Below are 27,867 nucleotides of genomic sequence, written 5' to 3' on the forward strand. Positions count from 1 at the left end.
AGAAGACGTCTAAACTCAAACTGAATTTAACACTTAGAGTCTGAATCAGTTTAGTTTCTCAATAATTCATATTCAACATCATCCTGGTGAAAGCAGTCAGACAGGCGTTCCACAGATTAGGAGAGGACTTTTCTCCACTGTTTAGATTGGGATTACTGGTTCTCGGTCGTCGGGATTGTGCTCTCTGGGACTCCCGGTCACTGACGGATGGCTGTGGCATCGCCAGAGGTCAAACCTGTGCTCTACTGATGATGAAATTAATTTGTGGTACAAATTCACAGGGATTACTGGTGGGTCTCGGCTGTTGGGATTACCGGTGGGATAACTTAATTATTTTATGAGATCACGCTTTCCCCTGAAATTCTGTGTTTGGCTGCTTTTCACTTTGTTCAAAAACTAAATCTAAAAATGTGAATTAATAAAACTGAACGCGTTTAGAAACTCAACTAGGCGCTCAAACCTTCAGTCAGACTTCCTCAAATGTGAATCTCAGAGTTAAAATTTTATTATTAGAATTTTTTCCCCAGGTTAGTCATTCCCAGTCCCCCCCACTATCCACTAAACTCCACCTATCACACGATACTACCAGTGCTAGAAGGCTGGCCTTCCTCCTAGACATGCGGAGGACCACACCACCACTGGAGCTCAACATGCTTGGAGGAGAGCGCTAACTGCTAATTCTGTTACGTCAGCTAACTGACACCTGCGCTGGCTAGCATCACCCACACTGAGTGATGGGGAGAGGGAGGACTGTCCCTCCCACCCACCCAGAGAGAGAGAGAGAGAGAGAGGGCAGTCACTGACGGATGGCTGTGGGATCGCCAGAGGTCAAACCTGTGCTCTACTGATGATGAAATTCATTTGTGGTACAAATTCACAGTAATAATCAGTCAAATTCAGATTTCTAATGACTGTAACTCCACAGCCAGCACGACTGGAGCTCCTTTTAATGAATTTATCATCTATATTTATACGGTTTTCTCCTTTCGCTTCTGCAAACAAGAACAAATGTCTTAGATCTGTCGTTAAACAATGTTCAGACTGTAAATGAATAAGAACAGGGCGTCAGGTGTGCAGGTGTGGCAGCAGATGAAGATGATGAAGTCAGACGAAGCGTTTAAGGGTCCAGCAGAACTGAGACGGGTGAATCAGCCGCCCGCCGTAAAATAAAACAAACGCTAAAAACAATCAGAGAGAAAAGCAGACGAACGCGGCGATCCTCTGCAGCTCGAGCGGCTCTCTCGTTAGTAGTGTGTGAGGGTCAGAGCGCTCTTCGCTTCTCCTCTCCCTCACAATAAATCTGTTCAGTCTCTCTACTCATCGTCATCCTCCTCTTCGTCATCGTCGTCTTCGTCAAATTGGTCCCGAGCATCCAAATCATCCTCATCCTCGATCTGTGGGGAGACAGGGACACGGCTATGAAGTCTAATGTAATGACGCTGTGCAGAACTAGTCTAATTCAGTGTAAACGATCCCGGCTGGTCTAACAGCACCTGGTCTAAAGTTCTTTCTATACACAGAACCTCAGAAGAAATTGGTTCCACTAGTTAAACAAACAAACAAACAAACAAACAAGAAAAATCACATCAGCTTTAATCTAAGCACCCAAGAGTCCATGCAGACCACCTGTCCACCAGGACGTCCAACAGATCTACTGGCAGCTCTGGAGAATAAATCTCGCCCCATCCTAAATGTGTGTTCATTAGATGCAGAGGTAGGGCCCTACCGTCTCCCCCAGGTCTTTGAGTCTCTGTTTTAGAGACAGGATCTTCTGGTCCTGGTCGGCCAGCAGCATCAGCAAGTCGTCCTGCTCCTTCTTTGACTCGGACACTTCCTGCTGCAGCTTACTCTTCTCCGTCTGCAGGATAGCCGTCGTGCTGGTGGACGCCGCCAAGTCCTTCTCCATCTGCGCTCTGCTCTGCATCAGAGTCCTCACCTCCTCCTAAACACACACAATAAATTCAGTAAATAAGCAGGAGTTGTATTAGTGTAATAAACTGTACAGAAGTGTGTCTCTGTGGAGGCTCTCTGTCGACTTCACACACCTGAACTTATACATACGACAAAGTGGAGCAAGTGAGAGAGGACAGCATCGCTGAATCCAGAGTGAATAAGAGTGTATGAAAGGTGAGAGAATATGCAGAGCATAGAGAGTATATAGACTGAACAGAGCATATTGTAGTGTACTTAAACTGAGTGGAGTGTATATTTAGAGTGCCCTGAGAGTTCGCTTTTTCCTGTACAGTCACCATTTTGGAGATACATGTTTTTCATTGGCCAGCGACGATATGTAGAGTGTATACAGTGCCATGAACATGCAACCAAAAACAAAGGATCATCAGGCCTTTCCAGAGGAACACCTTGAGAGCCACGGATACAGCATGTATGTAGTGTGTATGCAGAGTGTGTATGAAGGGTGCATGCAGTGCATTCACACCTGTAGTCTGTGTGTTTCTGTAGTCTGTGCTGATAGTCTGTTCTCCAGCTCTGTTACTTTAGCTGCATCTCCATCTCCAGCACTGACTGCAGCCTGCAGGGGAAACACACACACACACACACACACACACACACACACACACACACATTCATATGTGATCTGAAGGTGCTGATTCTAATTTCTAATGAATTCTGCCCAGAATCATGTTCAGTAATGCTTACACCCCTACACCAGTTTGTCTGGCCAAAATAAAATCTGGCATCAGCCAGCAGACGCCAGTACCGGCCAGCAGCGCACTGTGGGGAGTGATACCAATAGCAATGCCAATAGCGCTTTCTCAGGCTCCGGCTGTCGATGGCTAGCAGCATATGACAGGGATTCGAACCAGTGAGCTTCTGGCCTTAGTCCCCTGGACCAAATTTTCTCCTGTTAAGTCACCATTTCGCAGATACATGTTTTTTTTTTTTTTTTTATTGGACAGTGATGACATTTATAATAATAATAATATTACTGTTATTATTATTATTATTATACAGATTTATATAAATATTGTCCTGTGTACACACGTACAATGTTTGTTCCTTTTGCTGCATTTTATAATCTTACTTACTAAATTTGACCGAAATCCGTCATTTCCTAACACACCGACTCCTAATGGAACAGCATGCTGTGAATCCAGAGATTCGGATCTCTCCGATCCCAGTGTTCGTAGATGCTGTGTTAAGTGAGGATAGGAACACAGCTGGGCCACTACACCGCGCCCCCTGCGTCAGTGACATTGTGAATAATAATAATAATAATAATAATAATCTCACCGTAGCTTCAGTTCTGCTCTGCAGCTCCTGTCTGTCTCTCTGTAGCTGGGAGATCTCAGCAGCCTGGGTCTTCACCTGCACCCTCAGAGACTCCAACTCCTGCAGAACATCATCACACTCAGAGACAACCCTCACTCAATTCTCCTGACGAGCAGCAGAGCCCTCTCTCCTCAGTCTGTATCTGTGTGTAAGCTGAAGGACTGAGACGCTGGAAGCCACAGGTGCAAAACACTGGATACTGAAATTGTAATAATACTCTCCGTCTAACGAGATCAGAATGAGCTTTTATATACACCGTATGTCTAAAAGTATGCGGACACCCCTTCTAATAAATGCATTCTGCAGGGCAGTGGTGGCTCAGCGGTTAGAGCGCCGGGATATCGATAACAGGGTTGTGGGTTCGATTCCCGGGCTCGGCAAGCTGCCACTGTTGGGCCCTTGAGCAAGGCCCTTTACCCTCTCTGCTCCCCGGGCGCTGGAGTTGGCTGCCCACCGCTCTGGGTGTGTGTGTGTGTGTGTACTCACTGCCCCTAACACGTGTGTGTGTGTGTTCACTACCAGATGGGTTAAATGCGGAGGACACATTTCGCTGTACAGTCCACACTGTACAGTGACAAATACGTGCACCTTTATCCTTTATCCTTATTCAGCTACTTCAAGTATGTGCAAATGCACACACAGCTAGTCTAGTCCCTGTAGAGAAATACTGCCAATAGAATAGGACTCTCTGGAGCAGATCAACTAGATGACCCTATTGGCTCCATGATGCCTAATAGTGCCAGGCGTGGGCTAGAGGGGTATAAAGCCCCCCAGCATTGAACTGTGTTCTCTGGAATGATGGTGGAGGAGCTCCATCCAGTACTTTTGGGATGAGCTGGGGTGGTGATCATTCATCCAACATCCTGACCTCATTAGAGCTCTTGTGACTGAATGCAATCAAATCCTCACAGCAAAGTTCCTCCAAAATCTAGTAGACAGTCTTCTTCTCTGGACAGTAGAGACAGTTACTCCAACAAAAGCAGGATCAGCTCTTTAATACCCTTGATTTTAGAGGAAACGCAGAAGTGGCAGGTGTCCCAATACTTTTGTCCATACAGTGTATATGTGGTTAATCAGACCATTAACAGTTGCCTGTGAGACCAAACATGTTTGAGAGCATTCTATAAACATTCTTTAAATCCATTCCAGCTTTTTGGGGAATTCGCAGTCGCATGAGGAATTTCAGACCTAATTTGATGGATTTTTCTGGTCTGGGGTCATATGATCACAGATGAGCATGTAGTGAAATTTTATCGGCTGACAGCTGCTGACAGATGTTTAGAGGTGAAGCTGATGTGAAGCGGATGCACTCGCTTAGTGTGTAACTGATGCTGAACTACTGCACTACATTAGCTGTATTTATTTATTTGACTGTATTTATGATCATGTGTGTTCTGGAGGTGTTATTAATGCAGACTCTCGTACCTTCAGTAGTTCTGCGTTCTCTGCTGCTGATCCTTCAGTGGACTGCACTCCCTCTGCTTTCTGTGTGGGACACAAACAAACACTTAAATATACATGAAAGGAGCCTCCATTATCAAATTCCATAATTATTTATTTTCAGTCCAGATGTCCCGATCCGATCCAGTGGCTCGGGGGCCATCCAGGCATATTTGAATGGATCTGGTATCTGCTATTTTAATCCCGATCCAGTTCTTAGTCCTTGTTTTAACCATGGTGTTTAGAGCGCCATCTGGTGTCCTCGAGGCCTCATTAACGGACATTATCCCCAGCCGGCTGCAGCAGCAGCAGTGTGGACACTCTCAGAAGGTAAGTAAAGGAGTTGAGGTTCTGCAGTGTGGAGCTATTTTACAGTGGAACCTGAAAACAGACCATAATATCTGACCCTTTATAAAACTGTCTGTTTTACCAGCGGGAGAACCAGAGAACCGCTCACTCGCCTTTCTCTGTTCTTAAACCAGCACTGAAGAACCCGTTCAGAACCGAGAGGAGGCTAACGCAAATGCTAACCCACATACGCTATAGACACCCCAATCACACACACAGCACATTCACCCACTGTAAACCAGTTATTACACACCAGTAGATCAACAACCACAGATACCAGTCCAGAGTGTGTACCATGACACACACACACACACACACACACACACACACACACATAGTGTGTGTGTGGGAGGAGAGTCAGACTGGATTAGACGATATTAAACACTATAAAACATCATTTTAAGAAAAGTCTCGACTAAACGAAGTCAGTCAGTCCAGAAAGTCTGATTATAGAAACTGAAGATAGATATCGATATAGAACAGAAAATAAAGGTATTTTACTGATCAGATTAATCAGCAGCTCGTCTAGTAAGATCCACAGCCTGATGGGCTGCATTATTTATACACACACTGAGATCAGATCAGATCGATATCGGCTGATACTCAGCATTACGAGACTGGGATTGGACAGGGGGGCAAAACAACCTGATTGGGAGGTCCGTAACTTTAAGACTCTCTCTTTATAACCTTTTCTCCTGCACATGTAGGTGTAAGCATCAGTAAAAGCGGAGATTCTGATGGATCGTCTCATTCACAGTTTGACCTCAAACACAAATGGCTTCAAGACAAAACAACTGGTCTGGTCAATTCAATTCTTCTGGAGAAGACCAGCAACTACTATGATGTTGTGATGTAGTGTGATCTATTGGTTTTAATTACAATTTATATATATATATATATATATATATATAAAAGTTTCTCTAATGAAAAATAGCTTTGTGTAGCTCACTCCTGATCACTGACTGTAGAAACACAGACTCAATGGTTCTGTTCCAGAACTTCTACAGAAATGAAGCCAGAACAGTCCACCATGTTCTTAAATATGCCCAGTAGAGACCAGAGGCGGAGCTAGACTCCCCTTGTTGCCCCCCCCCCCTTCTCACACGGTCTCAGACCGTCTTCACTGAGTTTCCAGTGCAGAAGCAGAGCCGATTTCCCCCTGGATTCCCAGTTTGTCCGGTAAGTGGACGCTACAGCTCAGCTCCTCTATGTACTGAACAGAGAGGACGTCATGCAGGTCCTACTGCAGACGAGCTGCCTCTTCCAGCCAAGGCTGGCTGTCAATCACTTCATACCTAAGCGTAGCCCGCCTTCTTACGATAGAGCAGAGTAAGAGGTAAACACTGATTTCTGGGGGAAATAAAGACTATTTATTATTTATTATGCTGCTTGTTTGATTTTGCTGCTGTAAAAACTGACTCTCCCCGTGGGACAAATAAAGTGATCTTTCCATCTATCTATCTGTCTAACTGCTGGAAGTTGTTCGGTCACTGAAACATAAAGGCCTTCGGGTACATGTACACACCAGGCTGGAGATGAGCGTGTCCTTCTCAGCCAGCTGTGAGTTCAGCAGTGTGTGCTGTCTGCGTAACTCCTCCAGTTCCTCTCTGAGAAGAGTGAGCTCCTCTAACTGAAGACCATTCACCTGACCACCGTCAGACTGACCACTGTCTTTACCTACAGAGAGGGAGAGAGAGAGAGACAGAGAGAGAGAGAGATGACCATCACCTCAGTGCGAGTCCAGGTGTGTGTACAGTACAGTACCTAGTTTAAGGGTGAGGGTGCTGTACTGGTCTGGGTGTGTTTACAGTACAGTACCTAGTTTGAGTTTGAGGATGTTGTACTGGTCTTTATGCTGCTGGATCTGGGACAGCTGCTGGGTGATGGCGCTCTGCATCTGATCTTTTTGAGACGTCAGTGAGGTTACCTGCTCCTTCAGCTCGTTTATCTGAGCATCCTGCACTCAGAGAGAGGTGGATAGACAGAGTGTGTGAGAGGGCAGATAACAAAAGAGACGGGTGGGAATAATAGATTGAAAGGGTGAAGAGAACAAGGGCCATCAGAACACAACACTTGGTAAAAGCCAAAGCTAGAAAAGCCACAGCTACTACAGAGGACAATACTAGAGGAGCCGAAGCCAGAAGAGCTACATGAGCCAAAGCTAGAGGAGCTAAAGCTATGAGAAATTAGGCCAGAAGAGCTGGATGAGCTAAAGCTTGATGCATTATGGCTAGATGAGATAAAACAGCTAGCTAGTAGAGATTAGGCCAGAGGACTTTACACAGGAGGAGCTGAAGCCTAATCAACTAAAGCTTAAGAAGCTGGAGACAGATCTAAACACGGAGGAGCTGAATAAGCTAAAGCTGGAGGACCCATAGCTAGAGGCCTAATGTTGGAACAGCTAAAGTGTGTTTAGACTGTGCTTAAATAGCTAACGCTAGATGAAGCTAGCTAGATAGAAGAGCTTAAGTGAGAAGAGCTAAAGAAAGAGAGGTTTAAAGCAGGAGGAGCTGAAGAAGCTAAAGCTGAAGGAGCTAAAGCTTGTGTAGCTAAAGAATCTGGATGAGCTCAAGCCAGAAAAGCTAGAAAGTCACAGCAGATGAAGATGAGGGACCTAAAGCCTGAGGAGCAGCTGCTGCTGGAGTTTAGGGAGGAGCTGGTACCTGTTCCCTGATCAGCTCTTTATACTGAGTGACGATGCTGTCATGCTGCTCCAGAGTCTTCTTCACTTCCTCCTCCTTCTTCTCCTCTTCACTCGATTTATGAACCGCCTTTGTTATGACTCCTGCAGAGACACGAGGACATACCGGTGAGGCTCAGCGCAGCTCTTAACACACCCCCAACCCGCTCCGAGCCGGACTACGGCCCTACAGTTGCCGCTCTGACCTTCCAGCTCCTTGACGAGTTTGGTGAACTCGTGGTCGAACAGCATGTGCTCCGGAGTGGAGAAGGCCGGCTGTGGCTTCTGAGCGGCGCGAGAGTAAAGCTCATGCTTGGTGATGAAGCCCAGCTTCTCCACAAAGTTCTCCTTCCCAATACGCTTCTCTATCAGCTGCTTCAGCTTCTCTCTGAGACACACGACAGCAGAGATCAGACAGAGATCAGACACATACAAACGTAAACACACAGAGCGCGAGAGAGAGAGAGAGAGAGAGAGAGAGAGAGAGAGAGAGAGAGTGTACAGTGAGTAAAGAGAGGGAGAGAGAGAGAGAGGTGTACAGTGAGTAAGGAGAGAGAGAGAGACTGATGGAGAGAGGTGTACAGTGAGTAAGAAGAGAGAGAGAGACTGATGGAGAGAGGTGTACAGTGAGTAAGAAGAGAGAGAGAGAGAGAGGGAGAGAGAGAGAGGTGTACCGTGAGTAAGGAGAGAGAGCGAGAGCGAGAGAGTGAGTAAGGAGAGAGAGAGGTTTACTTGGTGTAGTTTTCCAGCGAGTTGTCGTTGTAGTAGATGCAGATTCCAAGGAGGAGGGCACACAGACCCTGCACCAGCCGCTCGTCTTCCCCCAGGTTCTCTGAAATCTGAGCGGTCAGCTGCACACACACAGTTAAGGGGAAAAACACACACACACGCGCACACTCCAGCTGATCTAGAACCTCCAAAAAAAACTGGAGTGATATGCTCACACTGATATCTATCTAGAACCTTTACCAACTATCTACACTATCTAGAACATCCAGAAGGACTAGAGTGACATTTTTTCAGCTTGCACAGACCGACTATCTAGAACCTCCAGAAGAACTGTAAATGTGATAGTAATTCAAGTGGTTGATAAGGTGTTGCTAAGAAGGTGCTATGGATTTGCTTAGGTGTTTTTTGGTAGTTGCTATGGTAACTGCTTTGGTATAATCAAGCGACCATAATGCGACCAAGCACACAGGGTTTCGGACGAGTGTTGACCGCTGGGTGAGAGGAGACAGAGGAGAAACACCGGACGGCCTTCAGTGCTGCCAGTGAAGTCCTGACCAATGGGAGAGCTAGTTTAGCTGTATCAGCCCTATCCTGGGGAACCCAGCTCAGACCTGCAGCTCCTGCTCCACCAGTGAGCCGAAGCCTGAAGCAGCAGCAGAAAGGATACGAAAGGGACGTTCTCCTGGTTGTGCAGGAAGTGTGTGACGGCGATGGGGCAGTTACTTATCCAGGTACACAGCAGCATCAGGAGGCCCACTCTGGTCTGCACTTTACTGCCCTAAACACACACACACACACACACACACCGTTACACAACCACAACACCCCTCTGCATGTGTGTACTGCTCAGTCTAAACCCAAACTCTGAAAGAGTTCTGTGATCAGACCGTTTTGATCATCATGGTTGTGACATCACAACTTCAGTTACCACACCTACCCTCCTCCTACAGCGCAGCCACGGCTTCTCTAGAGCCAGATTTCCAGGTTAAACACTCTGGAGTCCGGTTCTAGAGAATCTTGCAGGTGTAGATCTACTCTATACCCTTCACTAGTGCCAACAAACCAAAGATACACTATAAAGACAAAAGTATTGGGACACCTGCTCATTCCCTGCTTCTTCTAAAATTGAGGGTATTAAAAGAGCTGATCCTGCTTCTGTTGGAGTAACTGTCTCTACTGTCCAGAGAAGAAGACTTTCTACTAGATTCTGGAGGAGGAGCATTGCTGTGAGAGTTTGACTGCATTCAGCAACAAGAGCATTTGTAAGGTCAGGATGTTGGACTCAACTCAACGACTCATAAGCATTGAATGGTGCATTATGCAAAGCTGGGGGGCTTTATACCCCTCTAGCCCACGCCTTGCATTATTAGGCAGCATGGTGCTGATGGGGTCATCTAGTTGATCTGCTCCAGAGAGTCCTATTCTATTGGCAGTACTTCTTCTCTACAGGAACTAGACAAGCTGTGTGTGCATTTGCACATCTGTGTCAGCAATGGGTGCAGCTTAAAGTAGCTGAATGCATTCAGTAGAAGGGATGTCCACAAACTTTTGGACATAGTGTACCTTTAGGTTTAGATACTGATACCCAGAACATACACAACACTCAACAGCTGGACACAGCAATGCCGTACACTGCAGTTGAGTGTCGTACGTGTGGCCACAAGCCTTTAATATGTGCATACTAATGAGACCAGTTATGCTGTGGCATCAGTGGGGATCGAACCTGTGACCTCCTGATGACCGAGCCAACACAGGTCTCCATGTGTCTGAAGCTGAGCTTTAGTTAGTTCTCACTGATTAGATCAGATGAAACGGTCACTACGACTAAACAGGAACCTGCTACCTGACCCAGAGCGTGGCCGTAAAGACCTGTGCGAGGAGGGTTGGAGGAGGAGAGTGAAATCTGCACAGTGGGAGGACACTGCTGATTACTCATGAAAAAGATCAAAATCACGTTAGATCACCCACATCAATCCAAACCACAAGCTGGAGAACTGCAGCCGGGTTATTAGAACAACAGAGAACACACAGGTTAGAACCACCATGCCACAGCAACCCCCACTGCACTGAACCGCTCCAGTAACAAACTGTATTAATATGCTGAGCCGCCGTTTCTCTGTACCGGTGTTCAGCTATGAATCAGTAATGCTGTATGTAGAGGACAGGCACAGGTCAGTACTGCTGATTTCTGAATGAGTGAGTGTCACAGCGGCGGGCAGCGATGCTTCACAGGTTCTGTGGATTCTGCTACTGCTGCTCCTTTCTCTCAGAAACCCCACCTTCACAACAAATACCCAGCGGATGAACCCAGTGGTAAAGATCCCATTTTCTTCCAGCACCATTCAGGAATCAGAAAGATATCAAAATAATAACAAAGAAAAAGAAAATAATTTTTAAAATCTTTTTAAAAACTTTTTAAAAACTCAAACTGTAGAAATACGAATCATTTAAAATAAAAAGCATTTAAAAATAAAAAATACTCAAGAATCAAGAATTGTTTAGGAACCAGAATTGTTTAGAAATAAGAATTCCTTAAAAATAGTTTTAAAAAATATATTTACCTTTTAAATTGTTTAGAATGTAACTAGAACTATTTAGAAATAAGAACTTTTATGAGTAAGAAGTGTTTAGGAACCAGATCCTAATCTGAATTAAGTTCCTAACCAGTTCCGAATCTGTTTAGAAATAATTATTTAGGAATCAGGTTCAGAAATAAGAATTATTTAAGAAAAAGAATCAGTTGTTTAGAAATAAAGAAAATTTTTGTTTATTTTTTTATTATTATTTTATTATTATTTCTACAACTGTTTAGGAACCAAAAATGTTTAGAAATAAAAATACTTTTAAAATAAAAATAGTTAAAAAATAAAAATTATACAATAATAAGAATCAAGAATTGTTTAAGACCAATTCTTTTTTACAAATAAGAACTTTTATGAGTAAGAATTGTTTAGGAACTAGAATTATTTAGAAATACGAATTATTCAGGAACCAGAATACAAATCTTTTAAAAATAAGAATCATTAAAAAACAACCAAATCTGTTTAGAAATAATTATTTAGGAACCAAGATTAGAAATAAAAAATCTTTAGGAAAAGCTGATTTTTTGTTTAGGAACCAAAACTGTTTAGAAATAAGAATCGTTTGGGAATCAGACTCGTGAACTCTGTGGAGTCGGCAGGGGCCCTGGAGTCTTCACATTGGATACAGTACTCGCTCCCAGGAACCGGTGAAATGGGTTCTAACGAAGAGAACGTTACTGAAACCATTCAAACTCGATCTTCACCTTTTCAGATTTGGCCTCCAATGGTGACGTAAAGCAACCAGAAACAACAGAAAGACAGGGAGACACACAGCAGTCAGTCATCACTGTTCAGATCTTTGGCTTAAGGTAAAAGAGTGGAAAGTGGGAGTAGCTGCGATTGTCATTGTCCACCCGCTACACTGCCACCTACAGGACAGGAGGAGAATGACAGCTGTGTTTTTTTTAAAGAAGATGTCCAGGACTTCAAATAAAGCCTGGATCTAATCCCCTAAAAACACAGCAAGGGTCAGAGGTCAACAGGTCAGAGCCAGGGGCTACTAGAGTGAGTAACAGAACGACAGACAAAGGAGGAAGCAGCAAACGGGGGGATGGGGGGGGGGCAAAAACACCCCTATACATTAAAAAAAAAAGAAGGGGTCCCTGCTAAGGCCAAGCCAAACCATCACAATACGCTGCTCACACACAGACACTTACCCTGCGGCTGATCTTATCACCCTGCAAAATCACAACACACAGTTCAAACACGGGCTCAGACACCAGCTCAGACACCAGCTCAGCGCTGCAGCCGCGACCAGGCTACCGATTTAAGTGACGGTTTCAGAAAGCGAAAATCCTCCTGTTTACCATCTAAAGTCAAACATGACCAACCAGCCAAGACTTCAGCCTCACACTGGAGCTACGAAGCTAATGTGGCTAACAAGTAGCGGAAGCGTATACCCCACCAATTAGCACTGGAGCTATGAGGCTAATACAGCTAAATAATGGAAGCTAATGGAAACTACATGCAAAAATTCGAGTACAGAATCTCTAACCGATAAACATGGTCAGAAGACATCCTTAAAGAAACTCCTCCCACATTTAGCTCTGCTAAAGCATCTATTACTTACTAGCTACATTAGCCTCGGCACTCCAGTGCTAACTGGTGGGTTTTATGCTTCCATTACTTGTTAGCTACATTAGCCTGGTAGCTCCAGTGTAAAGAAGCAACAAGCATGTCAGATTTACTTAAATTAATAATTTGGGTGGTGTGTTTAAATAAATGACATTGGTGACAGTCCAAGTCCAGTGTCTGTTAGCAACTTTAGCTTAGCATCTCCCAATGTGAACTAGAGAAGCACACGTCAGATCCCAAACAGGTCTTGGCTGGTTGACAGCATCTGAGGTCCGAGATCAATCATGAAACTGCTTCTTTAAGGCCTGAACATTAGCAGTAAAGGTAGCAGTGTACCATCTTTTCTCTTATCAGGCAAAACCCCTGTATCTCCATTCTCATTTTCTCCATAAAGTGTATCTGCAGTTGTTCTTTATACTGAATCAGAATTTCAGGATGAACGGACCAATAGAAACGCTCCAACATGACTCTGAATCAAATCTTTTACCCTGACTTCCACTGAAAGTTCAGAAGGTTTTGTAGAGCTGCTGATCTGGAGATACAGGGTTTTTGTGTGAGAGTGCTGAAACGCTCTAAACACAGTTTTTCTGAACTGAGACACACATGATTCTTGTCTGGCTGTGTGGTGTGTGTGTGTGTGTGTGTGTGTGTGGTGTGTGTGTGTACCTGTGACAGTATGTTGGTGCACTGCTGCAGCAGGGAGACCGGTGGCTTTCCCAGGCTGGTGGCCAGTTGGACCCGCAGCAGCTGCTCCTTCTGAGTGAGATTGTCCTGCAGGGCGTGACCCAGCGCCACCGCCGCGCACCAGTTGGACAGAGAGTCCGCCGAAAACAGGCCGCCACACAGCAGCTGACCCGCAGAGATGGAGTTCGCTGGGTAGAGAGAGATAGGGGAGGAACATATTTAGTGTCAATGTGGTGAATTATTATTATTATTAATATTATTTCACTACATGCTGTTCTGAGCGCAACACATGACAGCGGTCACCTCGTATCTCCAACACAGCAACTTTAAGGCTGATTCATAGTGTAAAACGCGGACGCCGGGTCGTCCAACTGATGGACGTTCATACCCATTAGACCACTGACTTAGCCTCGTGTTTTTAAACAAGCTGAAGCTGAAGCTGCTCTTTCCCACACTGTACGGACGAGGAATAGAGGAACAGGCCAGTGCTTACAGGTAAAGGAATTTTAACTAGGTGAAGGTTAAAGTTATAAGGAGTTAAAGTCCTACCAGAGATCATGTTATATTTGTTATATTAGAATAGAATTATTATTAGGTCAAATTTCATTATTTTTTCTTAATGTTACTCAAAAAACAAACAAACAAACAAACAAAAAACAACCCAGATCCCAGTGTAAACACATCAAGTTTGCAACTGTATGAGATTTTATACACATCTCAGAAATGGTCATGGTTTTACGATGGTTGTACCACATAATACAGTACATAAAATTTTTTTTTTTGGTTGAACTAAATATTTACTATAAACTAATGGCATTATATGTAAAATGTTTCTTTTTTGAAAATAAATAAAAAACCTAATATATATTTTTTTAAAGCTGCATTTGACATGAACTTCTTTTCATGTCTAATAATTATTCCTATTAATAATCTGCAGATATTTTTTTCCAATAATTGATTGATTGGGTTTTAAATAATAGGAATTTGGTGTAATTTGCTCTGTTTGGTTTCATTTCAGTAATATTATGCAAATGTACGCGGTGTGATAGCCATCAATTTTCATACTGTTGTATCTCTAAGGCCGGTATCTAAGACCGGTATCTAAGGCCATACTGTGTCTGTAGAGAATAAGGACCGTCCTACCCACTCAGGAAGCAAGAGAGAGGACAGTTATGCTCTCTGGGACTCCCAGACCTCCTAATGACAAAGCAACGCTTAGATGACTGCGCCACTCAGAAGAGAGAGATGCAGAGAGAGACTCTCACCGTCGATGGTGGAGGGCAGCAGAGTGGCCACTATCTCCCCCTGACCCTTCTGGTTCTTGTAGAGGAAACACTGGAAGCAGTAAAGAACAGCGCAGCGGAGGACAAACGGCTGCCTCTCGTTCACCATCGACATCAGCAGCACCACTATAGCGGGCCTGAGGGACGGAACACACACTCATTACAGCTGCCACACACACACACACACACACACACACACACACACACACACACACACACACACACACACACACACACACACACACACACACACAGAGACTGCAGGAGAGCGCTGGAGAGGAGCCTCACCGCGGAGGGTTAGACGGAGCGTTGACTGAGGCAAAGTAGTCCTGGTTGACCTGTGAGCCGCGGATGACCTCCGACACGGTATTGATCGTCTGCAGAGAAACACACAAACACGCAGGTTCAGCATTATGCAAACCATACCAACTGCTTCAGAAGTACAGCTACCTCTCTGAACAGCGCTGCCCATAAGAACCCTTAAGCAACACCCTGGCAACCACCTGGACATTTCTTAAGCTAATAATAAGAAGAACTGATTTATTATCATTATCATCATCTGCTTAGAGAAAGCATAACCCAGCATCCCCATAGTAACAACGCAGAAACACCCTGGCAACCACCTCAGAGCTGCTTAAGTTTATGGTAATTGAATTATTATAATATATTAACTGCTTATCAACAGCACAGCAATGACCTAACATCCACATAGTAACAACCTAGGAACATCCTAACAACCACCCAATCGTATAGCAACTACCTGGGAAAGGATATGAAGAGACAGCCCCTGCTAAAACAATGCTCCTCTTCCTTCACAACGTTCACTCCTCTGTCTGCCCGTTTATCAGCATTCCAGCTTACCACTCCGGTCTTACGACACCCTCAATCAGCTCCCATATTTCGCTGCTAAACGGCCTGGTGCTTATCTACACAGCTGACCATTTTTGTGACCCTTCAGTTTTCTGGCCCTGAAGTTCTGGACCAAACGTCCTCAATCTCTACAACTCTGCTCTGTTTTTTTTCTTCTTTCAATTCCTTCAAAGTTTCAAACTCCTTATCTGGCCTTTCTTCTCTGAAGAAAAGAGCTCCACTGGTAAGAGTCAGAAAGCTGTGTGTTCCAGTCTGAAGGTGCAGTGCTGTGTAAACACTGCGGTATAGAGCAGCAACAGACTTTATACAGATAAAGGGTTTGGAAATGGTTTGCATCAGTAACAGCTGGGTGATTTGGTAAAAATATCACAATATTAAAATACATTTTTATGACACGTGATCTTTATCGTGGCTCACATGATTAGACATAATGCATCAGCAGATTCTTAAAAACTAGTATTCAAATACTGTCCCATACGGATGGAGTACAGTGATTTATGTTCTGTTTGTGAGGGAAAGTGCAGCGGATCAGTGTTCTTAAAGCACTGATGAGATCCTCAATATGCTCTGAAAGTATATTGTGTATTACGAACAATTAAGATTAAATTATGATGCTCCCTAAAATGACTCCTTTCTATCATTTACTTTTAGTTTCCAGTTTTTAGCTCCAGCTGAAGTTCTGACAGTTCACTGCTTTCTCTTTGTACTATTTGAGGTCACTGGACTGAAATGGCACCATTTCAGGCTATTAACTGGACGTGAAGCTTACTGGAAACAGTTGTTCTAATACTTTTGACCGGTAGTTTGTCTCTATGATTATGTACACTTATCTGGACCCATGTGTGCCTCAGACCGACACTAAAACTACCGCAATCTGACAGAACCTCGCCTACAGTTCGGCTCTCCCCCTCCGAAACATGGCTTCTGCCTCTATGCTCGTCCTCGACCCCCAACTAACACAACACCTCCTCACAGACAGCTGGAACGCCCCTGTTACTGTACTGCTGTAAATGATTCATTACTGAGTGAGTGTGTGTGTGTGTGTGTGTGTGTGTGTGTGTGTGTGTGTGTGTGTGTACGTGTGTACCTCAGTGAGTATATCAGCAGGGACTCCAGTGGCCATCAGTATGGTACAGAGCTGCTGCAGCAGCCCACACTGAAACATGGCTTTCTGACAGCTCGCTGTGGCTCCTGGAGAATTCACCGGAGAGACCATCACCCGCACCAGCTGCAGGAAACACACACACACATGTTCAGCTTCACACTCACCAATCAAATACCACTGGTCTATTAACAAACCTGCACAGGTATGTATACGCTTTGTCATCTCAACAACACATTCCACAGAGATGACCACGCTAATTTACCAACATTCCAGCGCTCCAAACAGAGGCGTTAGTGCCGATCTGCTCCAGGATCTGAATTTAGCACCTTTCTAAAAGCTAAGTGTGCAAAGCTCGTTAATAAGCTCCATTTCTAGCCACGGTTAAGCCTCACCTGCAGCATGAGGTGCAGGTTGGTGACCTTCTGAGCCGACCAGCCCGAGTTATCATCTCCAACCTCAAACCACGGCTTCATCCTCTGGATATAAGAACCTTCCTTAAAGAAGTTTTGGTTGGAGCTGTTGTTCTTCAGCAGATTCAGAAGGAGGAGCAAACAGTCCTCCACCACAATACCTACACACACACACACACGCACACACGCACACAGGTCAGAGGAAGTGACAAAGCAACAAAGCAAGCTGAGTAACCAGAGAAACAAAAATGGACTGCAAAGCATTCAGTGATTTTGTGATCAGCCAGGTGGTTGCTATGCTGTTTCTATGTGGTTCCTAAGCAGTCTGAATAGTGTCCTAATCATTTGCTATGGGTTTGCTAAGTGGTTGCTATGGAATGTCAGATTGTTGCTATGGGGTTACTAGGCGGATGCTATACTTTAATTGTCCAAGTGGTCGCTATGTGGTCCCAGGTGGTTGCTAGCAGGTCCGACATGCTGTTGGTAAGTAGTTGCAAATAGTTATCCAGGCAGTTGCTAAGTGGATGCTATGGTCTCCAAGGTGGTTGCTAAGGGGTTGATAAAAGGGGTTGCTACTGGGGTTAGTAGGTGATTGCTGCGGTATTGCATGGGGTTCCAGTTGGTTGCTAGAAGGCTATTGGGTTCTCAATGGTTGCTAGGGTATTACAAGGTGGTTACTGTTCTACTGAAGGTGGCTGGTTGCTTGCTATGATATTCTATAAAAATCTATAAAATCATATGTACAGCAAAACTACAATGAGAACTCCAGACTTCTGAAGCTCTATCATCACTGATCTGCTACTGTAGCTGCTGAACAGTGATCGGTCTCAACTAACCTCCATCACTGGTGCCCTCCTCTGTGATGATGTCCAGCAGTCTTTCAAACGCGTTCTCAAACGCCACGATCTTCTGAATGGCAGCGTTGCCTTTGGTTAACTGCTGCAGCAGCAGAAGACCCTGATCAAGAAGGACGGAACAGAAAAGATGCAATATTAAATCATGTGAAATTAATGTTTATTACTGTGGTTATTTTTGGGACTGCAGCAGCGTTTAACCTACATCATTACGGATGACCTCTCTGGAGTCGGCCAGCAAGTCCATCAGCCTGGAAACTCCTACAGAGAGAAAACATGAAGCACCATTTGAACCTACACCAGTCTGCTCGGAAAGAAGGCAATGAGTAAGAGAGGCAGCGAGACTCCAGCAGCGAGCGAGGAGCTTAAAGAGTCTGTTCCACGAAACATCACTGGCACATGTACTGTAAAGAACTGCAGTTAGCACATAGAACATGGTGCTGCAGTTGGTGTGGGTGGTGCTATTGTGGCCGTTAGTGTATGTAGGTAGCTGATGGAGTGAACATGGGTGGTGCTAATGGTGTGTAATGCATGTGGTGCTGTTGATGTGCTAAGTTGTGGGTTGTAGTGGTGATACAGGTAGCGGAAGCTGCTAGTAGTTGCACAGCAGTGGAGGTGTGGTTGTGTTGGTGGTGGGGTTGGTGCGGTTGGTAGAGGTGTGGTTGGTAGCAGTGGAGGTGTGGTTGTGTTGGTGGTGGGGTTGGTGCGGTTGGTAGAGGTGTGGTTGGTAGCAGTGGTGGTGTGGTTGGTAGACGTGGTGGTGGTGCGGTCGGTAGTAAGGGAAGTGTTTGTTGTGGTTGGTAGTGGAGGTGGTGTGGTTGGATGCGGTGGTGGTACTGGTGTGGCTGGTAGTGGAGGTGGCGGTTGTGGTTGGTAGTAGTGTAGTAACTGACCCATGGGGCTGACGAGGATGATGCCCTGCACTTGAGCACACTGAGACTTCAGCAGAGCCGTCAGCAGCTTCACGGCCGGCCAGCGCACATGGAAATCAAACTCCTACAACAGAGAGAGAGATCAGAAGAGTGTGTGTGTGTGTGTGTGTGTGTGTGTGTGTGTGTGTGTGTGTACAAAATGTTTAAAATCTAATATATTTATATAAGCATCAAGCTGACCTCCAGGAGGGTCAACAGAAGGGTCACGTTGTCGGTTTCCTGAATGAAGCGTTCAGTAAACTGAGCTCCAATATCGTCCTCTTGTCTTCTCTGGGCATCTTCTGAGAGAGAGAGAGACACAGAGAGAGAGAGACAGAGAGAGGGAGAGAGAGAGAGAGAGAGACAGAGACAGAGAGAGAGAGAGACAGAGAGAGAGAGAGAGAGAGAGAGAGAGAGAGAGAGAGAGAGAGAGAGAGAGAGAGAAAAAAAGACAGAGACAGAGACAGAGAGAGAGAGAGAGAGAGAGAGACAGAGAGAGAGACAGAGAGAGAAAGAGAGAGAGAGAAAGACAGAGAGAGACAGAGAGAGAGAGAGAGAGAGAGAGAGAGAGAGAGAGAGAGAGAGAGAGACAGAGACAGAGAGAGAGAGAGAGAGAGAGACATGAAGAGATCATATCAATATGGTTTAGCTTTCTATTTAAAAGGTAGAAAGTGAGAGGCTGAGGGTCGGACGTCACAGCGGGGTTAGGGTGGGGGTGGGTCAGGGTTCAGGTGAGTGATGCTGTGGGTAAGGGGGTGAGTGATGCTGTGGGTAAGGGGGTGAGTGATGCTGAAAGCACTTTTTCAAAACCATGAGCAGGAAACACACAGGGGTTAGATCTGTCCAGTGAAGCAGTGATGGAGCTTTGGAATGGGACACTGCCAGTGGAGACAGGACGAAGAAGGAAGAAGACATAGTGGGAGAGAGAGAGAGAGAGAGGGAGAGAAAGCTAAACCCAGTTAAAAGCCCAAAAACGTGTTTAGTGAAGGTTTCAGATCTAGCTACATGATCCACAGGGAAGCTCTAGCTAGCCAATGGTTCTGCACTCTACTGACCAGGTGCTGCTACACTCTTACTCTTCACAGGAGCAGCATCTGCAAAGTCGAGATGGAAAGTGAACCCCATCCCAAATACCATAAAAAACAAACAAACATTCCTTCAGCCCTTAAATTCATCTACCCACCCATTATTCTAACACCCACCTACTGATCCAATATGCTACAGAACCCATCCATCCATACGCACCACCAACCATTCCCCAGTCACACGTCCCCAGTCCAGTCACTTCACAGACTACCCAACCATTCGCCCAGTCACACGACCGACCACCCAACCATTCGCCCAGTCACACGACCGACCACCCAACCATTCGCCCAGTCACACGACCGACCACCCAACCATTCTCCCAGTCACTTCACAGACCACCCAACCATTCGCCCAGTCACTTCACCGACCACCCAACCATTCGCCCAGTCACTTCACAGACCACCCAACCATTCGCCCAGTCACTTCACAGACCACCCAACCATTCGCCCAGTCACATGACCGACCACCCAACCATTCTCCCAGTCACTTCACCGACCACCCAACCATTCTCCCAGTCACTTCACAGACCACCCAACCATTCGCCCAGTCACTTCACCGACCACCCAACCATTCGCCCAGTCACTTCACCGACCACCCAACCATTCGCCCAGTCACTTCACCGACCACCCAACCATTCGCCCAGTCACTTCACCGACCACCCAACCATTCGCCCAGTCACTCCACCGACCACCCAACCATTCTCCCAGTCACTGAACCGACCACCCAACCATTCGCCCAGTCACTTAACCGACCACCCAACCATTCTCCCAGTCACTGAACCGACCACCCAACCATTCGCCCAGTCACTCCACCGACCACCCAACCATTCGCCCAGTCACTTAACCGACCACCCAACCATTCGCCCAGCCGCTCCACAGACCACCCAACTAACGGCCCAGCCACTCCACCAACCATTCGCCCAGTCACTCCACCAACCATTTGCTCAGCCACTCCACCAACCATTCGCCCAGTCACTTCACCGACCACCCAACCATTCGCCCAGTCACTTAACCGACCACCCAACCATTCGCCCAGTCACTTAACCGACCACCCAACCATTCGCCCAGTCACTCCACCGACCACCCAACCATTCGCCCAGTCACTTAACCGACCACCCAACCATTCGCCCAGCCGCTCCACCAACCATTTGCTCAGCCACTCCACCAACCATTCGCCCAGTCACTCCACCAACCATTTGCTCAGCCACTCCACCAACCATTCGCCCAGATACACCACCAACCACTCCACCGATCACTTATCCAACCATTCGCCCAGCCACACCACCAACCATTTGCCCAGCCAGACAATTTACCCATCCATTCTACTCATTCATCCACTTATTCATTCGCTCTTCCATTCATAAAGCCCCTATAATAATAATAATAATAATAATAATAACTACTAGAATAATTTATAATAACCAATAACACACCCTGTAAAGGACAGTGCTAATAAAACAACCTCTTACTATCTGACCAACTTACTGTAGAAAATAATTGATATTTTCTATTTAATAATTAATATTTAATAATTACAATTGATAATCAAGCAGTGGTGCATTACAGCGCATTCAGACTAGCTGACCAAACTGTTGGAAGACTGAAGTAATGACAGCTATATAAAACCCCAGTCAGAAAGCAGAGCCCTGCAGGGAGGTCATGAGGCTGGGAGAAGCACAAACGGGTCAGTAGCTGAACAGGATCATGCACACACGGCCTTTACCTTCAGAGTCATCTGCAGGGTTAACATGGAAGAAAAGAGAAGGAGGGTCAGCAATGTTGACATTTTCCTCAGTAATCAGTAACAGCAAGAGGGAGACTCACACTGACGACAGCTCAGAGCACTTAGCCTGCATTCCTCACTGCTAACGGCCGCCTCAGCTCATCTGCATATCGTTATTACATCATCATCTGGAAATACTAATCAATCAGCACTAAAGCTATGAGGCTAATGTTGCTAATAAGTAATGGCAGAGCTTTTAGCCCATCAATTAGCTATCAGGCTAATGTAGCTAGCTGAAAATGAATGGAAGCTTATAGCTTAACAAGCTTTTTTTTAACATTTCTTTTTTAGCTTTTTATACGAGTGTTTTGAAATGTTAATAATATTATATTTACTTCATTCGATTATTATCCTAAACATAATTATCATCACTTTATTTTATTCTTCTATTCTTATTGATCGTTTTATAGCAAATTTGATTACAATATAACATCCAGTTTTACACTGGAGCTATGATGCTAACAAGCAATGGAAGCCTTTCCTCCACCCGTTAGCACCGGGTAAACCACACTCCTCAAATATCAGCCCAGCAGCACTGATGATGATAGCACTGTGACGTACTAATAAAGACCATGCAGCTAGCACTATGCTAGCTGGTGAGGTATAGGCTGTTAGCTACATTAGCCTCGTAGCTCCAGCGTCTGACTGACGCTCTGCTGGGTGGCACTAAACTCCCTGAGCTCACTGAACACCCATCGCTGAGTCGGGTGAGGATGATGGTGTACGTACCTTGCTCCTCTTCTTCATCGCTGCAGATGATGTTGTAAAGTGTGTCCAGAGCATAGCCCAGGATTTCAGAGTCGGAACTGTTGTGAGAATGACAGGAGACAGGTCAGAGGTTGATTGTACACACTGAGGAAGACTCTGGTGTCAGACCGAGAAGGAAGGAGGGGCGTACCTGTCCGTCTGCAGAATGCGGATCAGATGGTCCATAGCTTGTGTGCCCACCTCCATCCGGTATTTCTGCAAACACACACACACAGACACACAGTCAGGATGTTGGAGGATGGTCATCACCCCACCTCATCATTCCCAACTCATCCCAAAAGTACTGGATGGAGCTCCACCACCATCATTTCAGAGAACACGGCTCTTCCACTGCTCCACAGCTCAATGACCGCTCATGAACACACAAACAACAGACTTTCTTTAATAAAGTCTCAAAAACAGCATTTTGACTTTTGATTTCAGCATCTGAAAGTGAAACGACTGTAATGACAGATCCGTCACCCAGCTCGCTGTTTTCCCCGGCTCCAGCTCATCCGTAAGCCTCTCATTCACTCTAAATAAACCCATTACACACGCCTCAGAGGAGCGTGGACAGTGGGCACCTCGGGGTCCACCGCTGCCTGCTCCTTTCTTGGCTACGAGCTCAACCAGAAAAGCAGGTTTAGTGGGGGAAGCATGTGTGTATGTGTAAAGTGTATTCTAGAGGTCATTTAAACATTATAGAGCATTATACCTGTTCTACCTGTAGTGTATTACAGTCTGTCAGAATGAGCGTGTGGATCATATGAGCATTATAGAGCATTATAGAGCGCCCCCTACGCTTCCTGTAGTGTATTACAGTCTGTCAGAATGAGCGTGTGTGTTTGTAACAGGCTGCAGTATTAGTGGAACATCTTGTGCCAGTTACCGGGCCCTCTGTGGGCTCCGTGAGGACCAAATTAGCGTGGAGTTTGCTCAACCCCTGCAGTGTTCTCCATTTTCAGACGGGCTTTCGCTTTTCAGAACAGTGGAAGGGAACACTGCAGGGACTGACTGTTAGGATTATGCTTCTGCACTCTCTATACAGAACCACGATGACTTAGAACCCCATTAAAATGTTAAAGTCTAGATCGGGTTCTATGGAAGGTGGACAGATGGAAAAAAAAACAAACAAAAAAAAAAAACACCACCATAGTACCCACAAAGCAACACCAAGCAATTACATTTAATCAACTGCTATCTGAGACATCTCTCCACCCAGGTCTCTTAGATCCTCTGCTACTCTCCAGGCAATGACGACCCTCTTATTACTCTACAGTAGTGCAGCAGACCGTCTCAACGGGAACCCGGAAACCCGGAAACCCGGAAACCCGGAAACCCCAGACCTGCTGCTGTTTTACCTTTGAGAGAGATTTCAGAGCCCGGACGGCATCTCGGCGGTCCTCCAGCAGGGTGGACGAGGCCACGCGATCACACAGCTTCTGGATCTACAGATAGACAAACACAGTTAACGGCATTAGAGGGTTATCAATATCAGCAGAAATATTATCAATAATGCACAGTTTGCTGAAAAGTCAGAGCTGAAACATAAAACAAACATAACTTGTATGTCTATAGACATTTTTATCTCAGTATAATTTCCCAATTGGTCAGACCCTAATGCATACAGATTAAAACGCCCCTCACAGTGAACACACTTGCTGGCAGATCATATTCCTGTGCCTTAAACACCAGCAGTGATCTACCAGCAGGTGTGGACCGGGCAGCTGCACGGCAGAGACGTTCCTACCTCCTGAATAAAAACTGCAGGCTGTTTAAACTCAATTCATCAATATTCATGATTCCCCTCCAACTGAGGATCCCTGTAAAATCCCTCCAAAGCTCCCCATCACCATAATTACAGCTGATCGACTGGGTCCAGCCTCAGACAGCTAAAGAATCATCAGTAATACACAGTTGTTATTATAATGGAACATTAAACAGCGCACATCACAGAAAACCACAGCTCACAGTCAATCCCCAAACACAGATCCTGACACTCAACTGCAAGAACAACGAGCTCTATTTTAAAAACAACGTAATTCATTTCTGTGATGTCACAAATACATAAAGCCTCCTGTTCAATTCAATATTCTGGACTGATTTCTGCTGTGGACCTGTGCAAATGTTTTTATGGGGTGTCCAAATCTTCCCATTTGACTGTAGATTTAGATATATTGGTATAATAGTGGCTGTTTTTAAGCCCCAGATTTTGCATTTGGTTAAAAAAATAATAATAACAATAAATAAATATCTATTAAAGCTTGGAGCAGTTGTGGCCTGTAGGTTGAGAAATGGACTAGTAGGAAGTGGGGGGTAGGGGACTGAAGGAACAGCGCTTTCTCCTCCCTCCACCAGAACAGCTGATGTGTCCTTTCAGCAAGACACTTAACCCCCAACCCAATCAGTAGTGTGTGTGTGTGTGTGTGTGTGTGTGTGTTCACTGCTATGTGAAATAAATAAATAAATAATTACATAATAATAATAAAATTATATATATATATATATATATATATATATTACACATACATACATACATATATACACACACACACACACACACACACATTTATTTATTTATTTTAAATGCATACCTTATATCTCACTTCCACAGACGGGTTAAACAGATGATCTTAAAGCTAAGAGACTGGTTTCAGCTGGTTTTTAAGCTATAATTGATTAGGGGGCGTCATCTACACGCACACACCTCTGTACTAGACCCTGCGAGTCTAGATGCTCTACGCTGTAGGATCATTAATATTCATTAATACTGACCACTGTGTTCTCTATGATTCAGACTTACTGATTCTGGCCCTCCTACTCAGGGCATTTTATCATCCATAAAGGATTGTGTAATCATTTTTCTGGACTATGTATTACCTATGTGTTGTTAGAAAAACAATACACAACAATTCACTATTTTATGCTTCCAATATAATAATAATAATAGCAGAAAAATGTTAATATTTCTGGATGGTGTAAATTAATATTTCTGGATGCTTTTTATATAAATTTGCACTACCTGTGAAAGAGTTATAGCATTTTTATTTTATTTTTTAATTAAAAATATCTACTAGTTTTGAATGACATGTCTCCACCAGCCACAGTTGGCTCTGTGTGTATGGACGCACTGTTATCGATGGTATTGGTGATTGCGCAACTGGCTAAAATATTGCTGAAATTGACAATGTTCATTCTTACGTAAACAAACACGCAAGTAATCACCCCGGGCAATGCTACGGTCATCAGAAATTCTTAAGGTCATGTCCATATGTTGTACGATAAGTCAATAACGTAATTATCGTGGCATGCCTGTCCATAGTCTTCTTAAGGTACCTACACCGAACTAGGAACCAGGAGAGTGAGCTTTGAGCTGCGTGCCGCCCGTCATCCTCCCTGGGTGGAAACTGGGTGTACGCCCTGTCCCGTATTCCAAAACCCCCTCCTGTCATCATCCCACTTTCACTTTCATTATACACTGAAGACCGATCATACCGCTGCTCACCGCTGCTCAGCACAACACCTGAGGATTAAACCCCCAATCCAGTGCCCACACACACACACACACACACACACACACACAGTATGTACACACACACACAGACAGTATATACACACACACACAGACAGTATATACACACACAACTGCAGTCTGTACTGCAGATTTACTGTAAGACATACACTATATGTCCAAATGTTTGTGGACACCTCTTCTAACGAGTGCACACTTTCGCACCCATTGCTGACACAGGTGTGCAAATGCACACACACAGCTTGTCGAGTCCCTGTAGATGAGCATGTATCAGGCGTGGGCTAGAGGGGTGTAAAGCCCCCCAGCATTGAGGAGCTGTGGAGCAGTGGAAGAACTGTGTTCTCTGGAGTGATGGTGGAGGAGCTCCATCCAGTACTTTTGGATGGGATGTGTTGGGGATGATGAGGTGGGGTGGTGGTCTCTCATCCCATGACCTCACTGACGCCCTTGTCGCTGAATGCAATCAAATCCTCACAGCAATGCTGCTCTACTATCTAGCAAGTCTTCCTCTCTGGACAGTAGAGACAGTCACTCCAGCAGGAGCAGGACCAGCTGTTTTTTAAGAATGAGCAGGTGTCCCAATACTTTTGGTTGTGTAAAGGTGGTTAGTTTGCTGCTTTCACTGAATAATTAATAATTAAGCTACAACCTGATCAATCTGATCAACCTGATCAATCTGATCAATCTGATCAACCTGATCAACCTGATCAACCTGACACCCGAACCCAGTCCGAACTCAGTCCACTCGGTTCTGACGGACACTGACAGCGCTGACCATCATTAAACACACGGCTCTGAAGCCCGGGTTCGGAGCAGAACCCCTCCCGGTTCTGACTGGACCTCCTATTTACTGATAAACACAGACAGCAGCGTTAGCTTTAGCATTAGCATTAGCTTACAGTCTCCACTCCAGAGGGCTGCGCTCCGGCCTGCTGGCCTCCCATCACTCCCCTGAAGAAGTTCATGGTGCTAGTCGGTGCTCCTCTTCACCAGCAGCTGGACGGGCTCTGCCTAAAGCTGCTATTTCCTCGTATTTCCTGCTGTTTTCTGCTGCTCGAGCTCCGGATCCGCTGCGGAGCCGCTTCCTACAGCACGGCAGTGCGCATGCGCGGAGACGTGGCGCTACGTGGCTGGACGACGCGCAAGCGCGGACGTCTTAAAGGGCCGGAGTGCACGAGAGGAGAGGTCATACATGTCACACACCTTCTGACCAGGTCAGCCCGGTCAGGCTGGGTAAACTGGGTGACCAGGTTAGATCTTGACCAGTATAGGGTGTGTTGACTACCTAGTCAACCAGTATAACCAGCATAACCAAGCTAGTCCACCAGTATGACCAACCTGACCACACTAGTCAACCAGTATGACCATGCATGACCTGTATGGTTGAACATGATTGACCAGCATGACCATAATGACCAAGGTGGTCACCCAGCATGGCCAACCTGACAAAGCCTGTTGACCAGCATGACCAGTTTGACCATAGTTGACCAGCATTACCAAGCTAGTCAACTGGTTGACCAGGTTAGCTCTTGACCAGTATAGGGTGTGTTATTTTTTGTTTGATGGACTAGCTGGTGTACAAGTATTAACACCCTGACCAACCTAGTCGATCAGCATTACCAAGCATGACCCGCCTGACCATGTTGCCTTATGACCAGTATAGGTGATTAATATTGACCAGCATGACCATAATGACCAGGCCAACTTGACCAAGCTTGTTGACCAGCATGGCCAAGCTAGTCAACCAGTATAACCAGCATAACCAAGCTAGTCAACCAGTATGACCAGCATAACCAAGCTAGTCAACCAGTATGAACCAAGCTAGTCAACCAGTATGACCAGCATAACCAAGCTAGTCAACCAGTATGACCAGCATAACCAAGCTAGTCAACCAGTATGAACCAAGCTAGTCAACCAGTATGACCAGCATAACCAAGCTAGTCAACCAGTATGAACCA

The 27,867-nt window shown here is 45.3% G+C and overlaps 1 protein-coding gene across 2 annotated transcripts; it reads right to left on the reverse strand.

The window, feature by feature from the left end:
• Positions 1 to 901: 901 nt before the first annotated feature.
• Positions 902 to 27,004, reverse strand: uso1 (USO1 vesicle transport factor). 2 transcript variants are annotated; one of them, XM_072678616.1, is made up of 26 exons: positions 26,809 to 27,004; positions 23,739 to 23,825; positions 22,529 to 22,593; positions 22,360 to 22,436; positions 21,571 to 21,582; positions 19,818 to 19,856; positions 18,964 to 19,064; positions 18,745 to 18,847; positions 18,057 to 18,112; positions 17,834 to 17,954; positions 16,980 to 17,158; positions 16,570 to 16,710; positions 14,901 to 14,989; positions 14,595 to 14,749; positions 13,312 to 13,517; positions 9,156 to 9,266; positions 8,492 to 8,610; positions 7,966 to 8,147; positions 7,743 to 7,864; positions 6,898 to 7,036; positions 6,605 to 6,756; positions 4,717 to 4,776; positions 3,253 to 3,351; positions 2,438 to 2,530; positions 1,727 to 1,942; positions 902 to 1,394 (listed from the first exon to the last, which is right to left on the reverse strand). In XM_072678616.1, the coding sequence occupies exons 1-26, from the start codon at positions 26,872 to 26,874 to the stop codon at positions 1,314 to 1,316; spliced, it is 2,871 nt and encodes a 956-aa protein (XP_072534717.1). In that variant the 5' UTR covers positions 26,875 to 27,004; the 3' UTR covers positions 902 to 1,313. The 2 variants fall into 2 exon arrangements, with proteins under 2 accessions (XP_072534717.1, XP_072534715.1); XM_072678614.1 differs by lacking the exons at positions 19,818 to 19,856; positions 21,571 to 21,582.
• Between the last annotated feature and the right edge of the window lie 863 nt (positions 27,005 to 27,867).

Source organism: Salminus brasiliensis, chromosome 4 (assembly GCF_030463535.1).
Source record: "Salminus brasiliensis chromosome 4, fSalBra1.hap2, whole genome shotgun sequence".
Lineage (NCBI taxonomy): Eukaryota > Metazoa > Chordata > Actinopteri > Characiformes > Bryconidae > Salminus > Salminus brasiliensis.